Source organism: Argentina silus (assembly GCF_951799395.1).
Source record: "Argentina silus genome assembly, chromosome: 14".
Taxonomy (NCBI): Eukaryota; Metazoa; Chordata; class Actinopteri; order Argentiniformes; family Argentinidae; genus Argentina; species Argentina silus.
Genome location: NC_139668.1, coordinates 10269062 through 10281491, shown reverse-complemented (window position 1 = coordinate 10281491; position 12430 = coordinate 10269062). Strand labels below are relative to the sequence as shown.

General features: G+C 40.2%; 1 protein-coding gene across 1 annotated transcript; it reads left to right on the top strand.

The window, feature by feature from the left end:
* Positions 1–2783: 2783 nt before the first annotated feature.
* On the top strand, positions 2784–10845 carry mlpha (melanophilin a; the record flags this gene model as incomplete). Its single annotated transcript, XM_083684530.1, has 15 exons — positions 2784–2893; positions 3866–4087; positions 4305–4417; positions 5681–5722; positions 5987–6045; positions 6416–6505; positions 6751–6865; positions 7151–7347; positions 7755–7838; positions 8283–8516; positions 9457–9627; positions 9882–10043; positions 10350–10412; positions 10561–10609; positions 10799–10845. The coding sequence occupies 15 exons, from the start codon at positions 2784–2786 to the stop codon at positions 10843–10845; spliced, it is 1758 nt and encodes a 585-aa protein (XP_083540656.1).
* Between the last annotated feature and the right edge of the window lie 1585 nt (positions 10846–12430).

Below are 12430 nucleotides of genomic sequence, written 5' to 3'. Positions count from 1 at the left end.
ATGATGTTTGAATTCAAACTCTATTAGGCAGGCCATGACTAGCTTACAGTGAACAGAGGTGTTTCTCCATAGTGTCAATGTAACCTAAGTAACAACTTTATTCTAACTTGTGTTGGCATCAATGACAAGTCAATTCTTATTCCCTTGACAGTTTTGTGTAACTACCACCTAAACATCTAACCTTTGAATCTCATTTCTAATTATAGACCTTGAGGACCTTGCAGGTATCTACTGTAACCTAAAATAGACTTTGACTGCCTCTTTATGCAGACATAATTGGTCTGCAAGGTCGAGTCTTTTTAAATGTAGCGGCGATGCTGTGTTATTACTTTTACTAAATAAGAGCAGGACTTCCCCTGGATAGCTCCCAAGTCCCTCTCTGCTAATTTTAGAGCTGTGAATCAGCCTGCCCTTAGCCCTTACCTTGTCCCAGTGAAGGGCACCCTCTTCACCATCCCCCCTCCACAGTAATGTGGCCAAAGTTTTAGTTAGACAGCGGCCATGGAGGTAGGTGTAAGTACCCCTTGACAGGGCCTGCACAAAATATTAATTAATGCAAGTATGATAAATGTACTGTACGTGAAGCCTAAAAGGCCTACTTGTATATGAATAATGTTTTAAATCGATGTTGAAACCCCTGATACATTTCAAAACCAGCAGATGGCAGTGATTCCATTAGCTGTTTATGAAATAATGAGTACAAATATAAAATCCTAGAATCCATTTGAAAAAAACGTGCTCTTTGTTATTTTGCTATTGGTGACATACTGTCACTGAGCAACAAAGGTACAGTCACTATGGTGACAGCGCCACCTACTTCCCACCATATGAATTTCATTATCCAGTATTTCAAAATCTTCAACAACTTGTCATCAAATGCTGAGGGAAGGAAGCAAGTCTTCAGAATGGAATGCAGCCATAATGTCTTACCCATGCAATCTCTACTAACAGAGTATAAGTTAGCATTGTTTCCATGACCATTCAATGCATCTCAATCGGGGCTTAGTAAGGAATACTGTGCTGATTGGTGTGTCTTATGTAGTCTTCCATACTAGGTCATGAATTAGTTCTCTTCCTTCTGTGTGTATAGGGCTGACTCTGTGCTGCTAAGGACACCGTTGCATGCTGGCCTCTCACACATATAGAGGCCTATTCACATGCTTTTTGGAGGGCTACAGCAATTACCACTGTTAAAAATAGAAGCAGCTTGCTTTTCACAAGGAGCTACAGTATAGGCCCACAGCAGCAGACATTTTCTGTGATGTAAATGTACAAGGATCTCAATCGAGCTGAAAATATGATTATGAACAATTTACTTAATTGACATTGGGCCTAGATTTGAAGTATCGGTGGTCTGATTTTATTGAGGCAAGTAGGCAACAACAAATCACAAGTAAAATAAAAGGCTTTAATCAGCGTAATATGTGCTAAATGTTTAGTATCTGGGAAGTGTACGTGAAAGATGAACACATGCACTTTTCAGGCAAAATATATTCATAATCACCAATAGCTGTTCTGTTAGGGGGGAAATACAATACGCCTTTATTTGGAGGCCTGTCATATATCGATACATCACTGGAAAGGATCGTGGCCTACTTATATAAAGGACCTAAATCTGATTTTTTTTCTCATATCTACTTGGAGGAGGGGATATGGGTTGCTCTCATAACTCTCTCTTGGAATACGAGGCACGTGATTAACTTTACTCATACTTCGACTCAGTCGCAAATTTGTTGCCGCAACTCCCAGGGAATTAAGCGATTTACAACTGCGCTGAGCGGGTAAGGGTAACTTACTTTATAAAACCCTTCTTTATCCCTTGCTCGCACTATAATTGCTTGTATGTATTTACAGTCCGGAGTGAATTCCTTGCATTTTTGTGAGTTATGCATCTGTTTTTTTAAAATGAATGATGCATGATAACAAAATCACGGATTGCGTCTCGCACTGAGAAAGAATTCCGCTCTCATAAGATAGCATTCCACTATGTCTCAAAGACTACGTTCCGTTAAATTAACTTCCTGGTAAATACAATTTGTATCGTTCGTTTTAATGCAAATTGTAATTTGTAAAATAGCCTACACTTTATATTTAATGACAACATTACACCTGTCATGCACACACGATAGTGATATGGATGTAACTTTCAGGAATTCCCTCCCGTCGTACATTTTGAATAATCATATTGTCAGATATCGACTTTGAAAAACTTCACCTAACAATTGATTCATGAACAATCACCATTCCATTTCCAATAATGTATCACATTTCTAATCATAATGCACTTAACCCACCTCATAATTTGCAATATTGATTTAGATAACGCATTCTTTGCAGAATGACATGAATGTGGTTTTGCAAAGTTGCATTTGCTGTCGGCCTAAATCAATACATAATTAACATACTGTAGGCCTGACTGTAATTTTTCAAGCCATTCTATTTTGTGTCTAGGGTCCATAACCTTAACCCTATATCCTTTATCATAGAATTTCCAGGCAATGCTTTTTGGAACAAAAAATAAAACTGATAGTCCTAAATATACATTTGAAAATCTATTCCTTGCTCTCATTTCTTTTTTCTAAAGAATATATTGTGAAAACTTTACCTGCTCCACCTTCTATATGTTTTCCAGTGGTATTTTCTCTGTCTAAACCTATTTTCTTTTGTTACATCATTATCAGCTGAACCAGGCTGTGAAAGGTTGGATTCTCACTTGCTTTTGTTGCTTTGCAGGGATCATCTCTTATTTTCTACAGAGAAATACTTTTTAATTGTACACCACCATGGAAAATAAACTGGACCTGTCCAGGCTCACAGACGAAGAAGCCAAGCATGTTTGGGACGTTATACAAAGAGACTTCAACTTGAGGAAGATAGAAGAGGAGAGACTGGGGTGGGTCAATTTTTGGAATGATGTTGAAAATCATACGTGAAAAATGTCTTTTGTATTCCTCCTGAAGTTTATAGATAGGAAAATGAATAACTTGCCTTGAGTCAATCTTGTCAACAATAATTGAAAGCTTCTCTCATTGATGTTCCACTTACGTTTATGAGTGAATGATTTGGTCATGTGTTTCAAGGGGTACATGAGTCTTCTTTTAGCATCCTATGTAATCAGATTGTTGACGAAATAAAAAAAAAAAGGCATGGATGATTTATCGTTCAAATCAGTTTGGGTCAGTAAGAATGACTGTGTGTGTTTTTGTGTGTATGTGTGTTGTGTTGTGTGTGCGTGCGTGCGTGTGTGTGCTGGGCTAAGGAATGCAAGTGTGAAAGCCTGCTGTTGTGAGTCAGCTCATCACGGTGATCATGGCAAAGTCACAAGGCCTGCTTTCACTGCACAGTGTCCCTGAAAACAAGATGCCGTGAGGGCTATTCTCTCTAGGACAAAAACTCCTCTGTCTTGGCCCCACATCCTCCTACTCCTATGTCTACTACACACTTGTGCATAAGGAAGTTGTTTGATTTTCAGTAATTTACTTGTAGACAACATAGTTTTTTTCCCCCAGACGAAGCATGATTGCATGTAATCATATTGCTTGTATACGTAGCTGCCATAATGTGTTGAAATGTTGTGAGAGATGTGGGTGAGGGACCTGAAAAAAGGCTGGCTTAAGTAAGAGAAAAATATGGGTCACATGAAAAAAATAGAAAATGCACTCTTTGAAAAAGTCAGTTTTGAATGTGCCTGGAGACACAAACAAAAACATGACAACAGAATGGTGCATTAATCAATTGAGTGCTACTTAGGATATGTTGCCCTAAACATAATGCATGACATAATGCATGATTCCATAGAGTTGCAGTAAAGGTGACTTTCCTCTTCTCTCCTCTGTCTCTCCCCTCCTCTCCTCTTTTCCCATAGGGATCTGAAGACTAAGATAGAGAAGGAGGACACTAAGCGGGAGCTGCTGGGTTCTGAGACCTGTCTGGTGGACTCCCACTGTATCCGCTGCCTGCAACCCTTCAAGTTCCTGGTGAACAGCAAGCGCCAGTGCTTGGACTGCCAGCTCTATACCTGCAAAGCCTGCAGCCGCTACAACAAGAAGGAGCATGGATGGGTGTGCGACCCCTGCCGGATGACCAGGTTAGAGCCAAAATTAAGAGGTGCACAGGGTCAGCTAAAGTGCAGCGCACCTGGAGCTATAGTTTGAGGGTTAAGTTCCTCACTCAAGGGCAGAATGGAAGTAGAGGGTATCTGGAATTTGCATACAGCAGCTCTCCAGTTGCCAGTTCAGACTCCATTACTATACTATACTATCAGACACTCTGTGCTGTGCTGTGAGGTCCTTTGTTATACGCAGGGTCCTGAAAATCGGCACCGCAGGATGGTACCATGACAACGTGCGCACCCGTTTCAAGCGATTCGGCAGCGCCAAAGTGATGAAGTCACTCTACAAGCGACTAAATGGAGAGAGTGGGTTATTATATTCTACATACTATACATACTGCTATATATTGTCAGATGACTTGAGATAAACATTTTCCACTGGCTCAGTTGTTGTTGATGAGGATATTTGCTTTGTGTAGGTTTCAAATAGCTTGAAAACAATGTTTGTTTTCATGTCATTTAGGGTCTTTTGAAAGACTCAACCCAAGTACACTTTATTCTCACCGAACACTTTATTAGGAACACCATTTTTTATTAGGAACATTCCCCAATGGTGTGGGGAATGTTTTCTTGGCACACTTTGGGCCTGTTAACACTAATCAATCATCGCTTCAATGCCACAGCCTATTTGAGTATTGTTGCTGACCATGTGCATCCCTTCATTACCCATCTTCTAATGGCTACATCCAGCATGATAATGCACCATGTCACAAAGCAAAAGTCGTCTCAAACTGATTTCATGAACATGACAATGAGTTCAGTGTTCTTCAGTGGCCTTTCCCAGTCACCGGATCTGAATCCAATAGAACACCTTTGGGATGTGGTAGAATGGGAGATTCATAGCTTGAAAGTGCACTTGAAAAATCTGCAGGAATTGCGTGATGCAATCATGTCATCATGGACCAGAATCTCAAAGGGATGTTTCCAACATCTTGTGGAATCAATGCCACGAAGAATTGAGGCTGTTTTGAGAGCAAAGGAAGGCCCTCCCCAGTATTAGTATAGTCTTCCTAATAAGGTGCTTGTGTATATCTCAAGGCACTGAGAGATAGAAATTTGCTGACTTATAATCAGTTGTGTCACATGTTGTCACCAGATCATCAGGAGGGTCACATCTGATATGGCTGTGTGTGTAATGAATGACGACACATTGAGCTAGTTAGTTCACCCAGCGGTAGCATGCCTGTGGCATGATGACATATGGTCACATGTAGAACTGAAGTATGTGGAACAGAATGCTTTTTGTATCTGCACTTTAGCAGAGACTTCAAAGAGAGTAGAGCTATAGCTTCAAAAGAGGCCCAACCAGTGCAAGGATGCTATCTAGTAAATAGGACATATTAATATACATATATTTCCTTTTTGGTATTGGAAGCATTAAGAGAAAACTGTATGATACCATATTTGTTAAAGTCTCTCTATTTAATGGATCTTGTGAATCCATGTGTTTTGCGTCAGATCATTCGTAGACATGGCAATGTATTTGAGCAGAGAGTAGATGTCAATAGCTTGTCATAGGGGAAGTGGCTGCTGTCAAGACGAAGTCTGTACTCATCTTCGTTTTTGCAGGTTCCCGTGACGATGATACACAAAGCATGCCTGATGTCCGCAGTGAGTGGAACAAACAACACAGTCAGAGTGAGCAGAATGGAAAACATGTTTAAAAATGACTGAAAGTTGCTAACTTGACATTTTAATTAAATGTCTTTTAATTGAAGCATGCAACTTTCATTTATTTTGCAACGTTTTCAGATATGCCATGTTTCCCACTTCTTGTTTGAACATCTTAGCCACAGTCTTGGTCACAGAAGAAATGAAACTCTTTACAGAATTCTTGTGGATGTGAAGTAATTACCTCTTCCAACTCCCCCCTAGATGTTTACAATGGTCATGAAGAGGACCATGCAGAAGCAGAAGCTCAGCGATACAAAATGGTAGAATTTCCACCTCTCAGATTAATTGTAGAGCACCTAGTTCTCTAGAATATGTACTGTTAGAATCAACTAACCTAGCATATGTGCTTTCAACTGTGATGTTTGCAAAAATGTTTGTCTTTTTTAATGGAATTCACCCCATCTCTGTTCTCTACAGTACAGTTTAGTAAAAAGCATACAATGTATTTTTTTATAAAATCAACACAGCAATAAATGTCCCATACAACGCAGTGATGACTTTTAAAATGGATTCATCACTATTTGTTGTTGTTGTTGTTGTTGTTGTTGTTGTCGGGCACTCGACGGGCATTGACCCTCCACGATGAACAAGGCCTCAATAGCTCTTTATCTCTCTGCCATTGCTTTTCAGATGCGAAAGAACAAGCGCCTGCTCTCTGTTCACCCCATGGACTTCGAATTGGAAGATTATTACCCCCATTCTCGCCGACAGTCTTTCCAGGTAGCCAGATGACATAGCCGTTGTCTTCTACCCTCACCTCATAATAGTTCTCCATAATTATAATTATTGGCGTACTTCCCTACTTATACTTAGTGATGTTATGTGCTTGAAACTATTTGCCCAACATTCCCAGAACGTCATGGTAAATCTGTATTCATTGTCAAAACCTTTGCATACTTATACCACATGTTAGAGGTATACGTCACAGTGTGCTACTGTGTTTGTTAAGTCACCTCTGTTTCCAGTTCATCCAGGAAGAACGAGGTGGGTATAGGAACGAAATGGAGTACCAGGATATGCACCACCAACGCATGATGAATCGCAGGAAGAGTCTGTCGCAGGAAAAGTACATGCGCCCTGGTAAATACCACATTTACCAGTCTTTCACAATTGTGGTATTATGGACACACTTAAACACGCACGCACGCATGCACACGCGCACACACACACACACACACTCACGCACACACACACACACACACACACACACACACACACACACACACACACAAACTGAAAACATACAGTCCACTTAATATTTTTTATTATTTGTAGTGTAATGCAATAGTAGTATTGTAGCAATATTATATTTTTTTGCATCTGCAAAAATAACCCTATAGCCAAAGCGTTGCTCCTCAGATGAAGGTCAATTAGCTGAAAACAGAATGGTGCGTGCCCGCTCCATGTCCAAGATCAGCTCCTCCATGGCCCGCCAGCAGTATGTGGATACCTCAGAGGAGGAGGAGTACCAGCGCCATCCCATGCCCATGTACCAAGCACCCCACCGTCGCCGCCCCAGTAGAGCATCCTCTCAGGAGAACCTGGGGGTCGCACCTCCACCGGTACAGCTGTGTGTGTGTGTGTGTGTGTCTGTGTGTGTGTGTGTGTGTATGAGAGAGACAGAGAGAGAGAGAGAGAGAGAGAGAGAGAGAGACAGAGAGACAGAGAGACAGAGAGAGAGGGGGGGGGAAAGGTGCCTGCCATGCTTCTCTACAGTTTAGAGTGCTCTACTAAACTCAAGCCTTGATAATGGGAACTTCCCCACAGTGTGTATTATACAAGGGTCGACGTGTGTCTCCTCTTAATTCCAGGAAAATCTATTTCAAATGGAGCTGTGCTGTATTAGTGTTCCTAAGAAGTAGATCGAATTTGTCAGGTGATGGGTTTTCACAGCACCAATATAGATAGATGAGGGCCATTTTCATACTTGCAAAATTAATGAATAAATATTTGTCGAAATTCTTTGTAGATTAATGAGCTTACCAAACGCATGTCAGCCCTTGAGAGTCTCCTAAACCGGCTGGAAGAGAAGATGACCATACCCCCTGATGAGGTAAGCAAGGGATAAACACTTTCCTGCTGAAACATTTTCATACGAAACCAAAAACTTTTATGGATGTACCCACCCATGCTCATGTTGCTAACAAAAGCATATGCATTTTGTTACTGTAAGACATAACATACTCCTTTCAAAGTGGCATCAAATTGAATTGAAAAATAGAGGTAAGTAAATAATTGGTTAGTTGGCCTGAGCCTTGCCCACATGAATTGGGATAAATTTCATTACAATTTCAGTTGAATTGGATTGTGACACAGCATTTTACCATAGGAGGGTAATTTGATACCTGTCAAAATAGTATTTAGCCCAATTCCGTTGCTATTCTCAGGCAATTCAAATAATGTTTTTATGTTGTCTTCCGTCCCTATCCCCAAGACACACAAGTAGATCTGTGAGGATTGGATAGTTTTCAGATTCACCCTGGGTCTTTATCGGCAGGAGGAATCCCCGACTGCAGCTCAACTGGAGGAGGAGAAGCTGAGGAGGAAGCTTAGCGAGCTGGCGGGGAACATGGGTGAGAAGGGCCTCTCCTCGGATGAGGAGGGGGGGAAGAAGACCATCCACTCCAAGAGGACCACCCCAGGGAAGAGCGGCCCCTCATCAACCCCACCTCCACAGAAGCCTGCAATGAGCTCCTCCAGTGAGGATGAAATGCCCACAGAGGCCCAGAAGGTGAGATTTGAGTTGGGAGGGGTGGGGGGGACGACCTACTCCTCTCAGGCACACACCGACTGTCTGTCTGCTCTAAGGTGAAGCTTTAGCTGGATCGTGTTATCCATGTTATATCCTCTTGTAGGATGTTGAAGATCTTTGATATCTGTAAATATCAGAATGTAGTTTGTATTGAAAGTTCATCAAAAGTTATTTGCAGCTGTGGATGTCTTCAAGGCCTAGTTGTTTCTCAGCATAAATTATTTAATTCTTGCCAAGAGAGGCATGTTGATAATGTTCTTGATCTTGTGCCTTCAAGCATCTGCTGGTCTTTTGAAGTCCTGTGAATGTTGGAATTGGCATACAGTAGTAGCATATCTGTTGTGAGATCCCAATGAATTTGTGAACTTAATATGTCCTTTTACGGGATATCTAATGCCATATTTGACAGAAGTTGATTTATTTAAGTCACAATTTGTAAATTCCTCAATGATTGAAATAGTTTTGGACAAAATATAATCTACAGGGACAGCTATTGTATGTGTTGCATAAGCATAATGTCAGTTGAGCCAAGTAATGATTTGTAACCTACTGTGTACAGTTCCGACTGCAGAAAGTTTACACATCCTGCATGTCTTGCTGCGGTACAATAAATGTGACAATCCTATCGCAGGGCAATGCTAGAGCACCATGTCACACCGATGTACCTCTGCAATGAGGTACATTTCCGAAATATGCCCCCTGATGGTAGTCACATCCACTCAGCTGCAATCGTTTTGACAGCATAACTTTTCTAGTTTCGGAACTGTATGTCAAAGGCTGACCACAGATTCAGATCCTCTCCACTCCTCTACAATCAGTCAATGGGATGTACTTTTGAGGTACAGTAGTGATGAATAGTTAGGCTAGTTGGTCTCACCCCTCGGCTAATTGTTCCCTGTTCCCTTTGCATGGCTTTCAGAGATCCACAGCGGCGGCCCTCTGTGACATCACCACAGAGTTTCTAAGAACCATTAATGCCACTGAAAGCGCAATGACCGAGTTCGCCCCCTCAAAGCCTATTGACAGATCCCACTTAATTGGGACTGATGTAAAGCAGGCAGATGACGCTTACAGAGAACTTGAGGAAAATGTAAGCCGAAAATCGCACGCCTCTTTTCCCCTTAACTACCATGTCATCCAAATAGCTGTGTGTCAAGTGTAGGTCTAGAGCTATGCCCGTGTATGCCCTTTTTTAAAGCATGCGAGACATTTGTGTTGTCTGAAAGCAAAGATTGGCTTTGTTTCCCCACAGCAGCATATATTAACAGCTACAGCTTAGTAGCTGATAATATATCGATATATTATTGATATATTGTTGTGTGATTCTCCTCTGTCCTTGCACAGGTGTACATGGCAGCGGGGAAGTCATTTGACCTGGAGAAGAAGTTGAGACATCTGGAGCAGAGTGCCAAGAACCAATTTGGAACCAACACAGACTCAGAGCTCTCTGAGCTGGAGGACGTGGTGGCCTTAACAGCAGCCAGAGTGCAGAGCACAGAGAGTGAGGTAGGCAAAGCATTCTGTTTTGACAGTAGACAAACTTCTGTTGGGTAAGGGGAAACATACCAGAAGGAAATATATATCAAGGGAATGTGTGGAGTAATATAAACATCCATATTCAAGACAGATGGAGCATATAGAATATTATATATTATAGATGTAATATCATATTTTGTTGATTTAATCACTCTCTCTTTCTCTCTCTCTCGCCAAAGCAATACACACTTCTGCAGAAATATGATTGATATACTAAATATGGTCAAAATACTAATAGCAGTAACAATACTTCCCTTCCCTCTCTCGTCTCCACAGGTATCTGATTTAGAGAACAAGATCGCTGCCCTTGCATCAGAGACTTACAAGTCTAAGAAAAAGGTAAGATGAGACAGACCACAACCATTGAAAGTCAGATCATCCTGTTATGTACAACATTTCTTTGCAGACTCTCAAGGGCTTGCATTGGTTGGATGTTGTGTGTCCATAATTCTCCTACAGCATAACTACACCATATGTGTTTCCACAGATATCAGGTATGCAGCAACGAAAAAGGTTTAGCCAAGACTTTCCCACAAGTAAGTCCTGAAGTGTATTGCTATGCCCCTAACATGTGGTCCATTCCCTATTATATAAAGCCACAGCATTTATGATCTTTATTTATGACCTTCAGAATACAAAACTAGTTTATGTTTGGCTATTATATATGTATAAGTTATCAATTATGTACACTGTTGAAAAATAATCTCCTGTTTTTCCCCCATCAGAAACCAGCAATGGCTCAGGATCCCTCCGGAAATCAATAAACATGTGAAAGACTATCCCAAGCTGCAATGATGATTCTGAATAAATGTAGCCACTGGACTTACATTTACGTCTTTCCTTATTATCTAAAGCTTACATTTCTTCTCATCTCTACACCTACAAACACAGTATATCCAAACAGAATGTCATCTTCTCTGCCTTGGAAGTCACATGCCTTATTAATCCTTCTCTCTGTGTGTATCTCAGTGTCTGTGAAGTACTAGTTATTCTGTTCTCATGAGGTCTTCCCCTGTTAATCAATAGCTCTTTGTGTCATATGCCCAAAGGTTAAAAATGAGACAAAGTGTATGTGTATGAATTAGTAGACATTTTATTTAGGAGTTAACTCTTTACCTGTACTCATACAAAGTAAAATTACAACCTAAACAACTATCTTTGGGATTTCTCAGCATTAGGACCAAGTAATTATCAGTTATGTTGAATATATTGAAGTGAGAGTCTTCTATCCCAAAAGTGTCCAGTGTAACTTATATTGCAGGGTATTATATTAATTAACATGTTGTATATGGTTCTTGTCTTGATGATGTTTCTTTTCTCTGAATAAAGAGGATGTATTTCAGGCTTGTTTCAAGGATATAAATACTTTTTCATTTCAAAAGCTGCAATGATGTTTAGTGCTGTGCTTATATGACTGTGCTTCTGCATCTAATAAATTGTAACACACAAACTGTTGAGTGTGTTTTTATCTAAGGGCTTTCATTTCTTCAGCGCCTCACCCATAACTTTATAATGGTGCCTGCTGCCACCTAGTGACACTTGACATAATCAAGTTAATTTGGCTCAGAATAGTTGCCTATCCAGTATCCAGTCAAGATAGTTATCTGATCCTACAGTACAATTCATTCAAAACAATTGATATTGAAAACATTGCGACTAATTAATAATTTACTGTGATAAAACATTGCAAATTAAGTTTTTAAATTATATTTAGTTTATTATTTGAAGATGTGATGTCATTCTAGTGAAAAAAATCATTTGACATAGAGATTGAATATTGCTTATTATATGTATATATATATATTACAATATAAAGAAAAGTTCACTATTTTATTCACAATGGGAGTAAACTACAGGAAACATCAATTAATGGCAAGCAAGACTTATCTGTCAGCACTAGAGGGGGTGATAGCACAGCAGTAAATATCTATGGGAACAGAGCAGATGGCTCTCATCTTCTATCTAGTTTACCATCCAGACATGTAAACTACAGAGATTAAAATGGGTAACTAATATCATAATTTCCATGTTCAGAAATGTTTTAAAAGACTCAAATAAAGGATTAAGACCTACACAAAAACCAATAGAGCATATAGAGAACATAGCCTAACAAGTATTACATGGATTAGTTCATGCTTATGTCATGGCAAGTGTAAACATCCAATATATTATATATTATATAAAATAACGTTATGTTTTTTTGTTCATTTGATGTTTTTTCTGTGGCACTGTTTTAATATTCATAAGCAGGCAAAGTCGAATTGAGGACATCCGTCCATCCCCAATGGTCCATCCAGGATGCGACCACTAGGCCTATTTATCTGCTGCAGGCTCTGCCCCGGAACGTGTATTCCTCA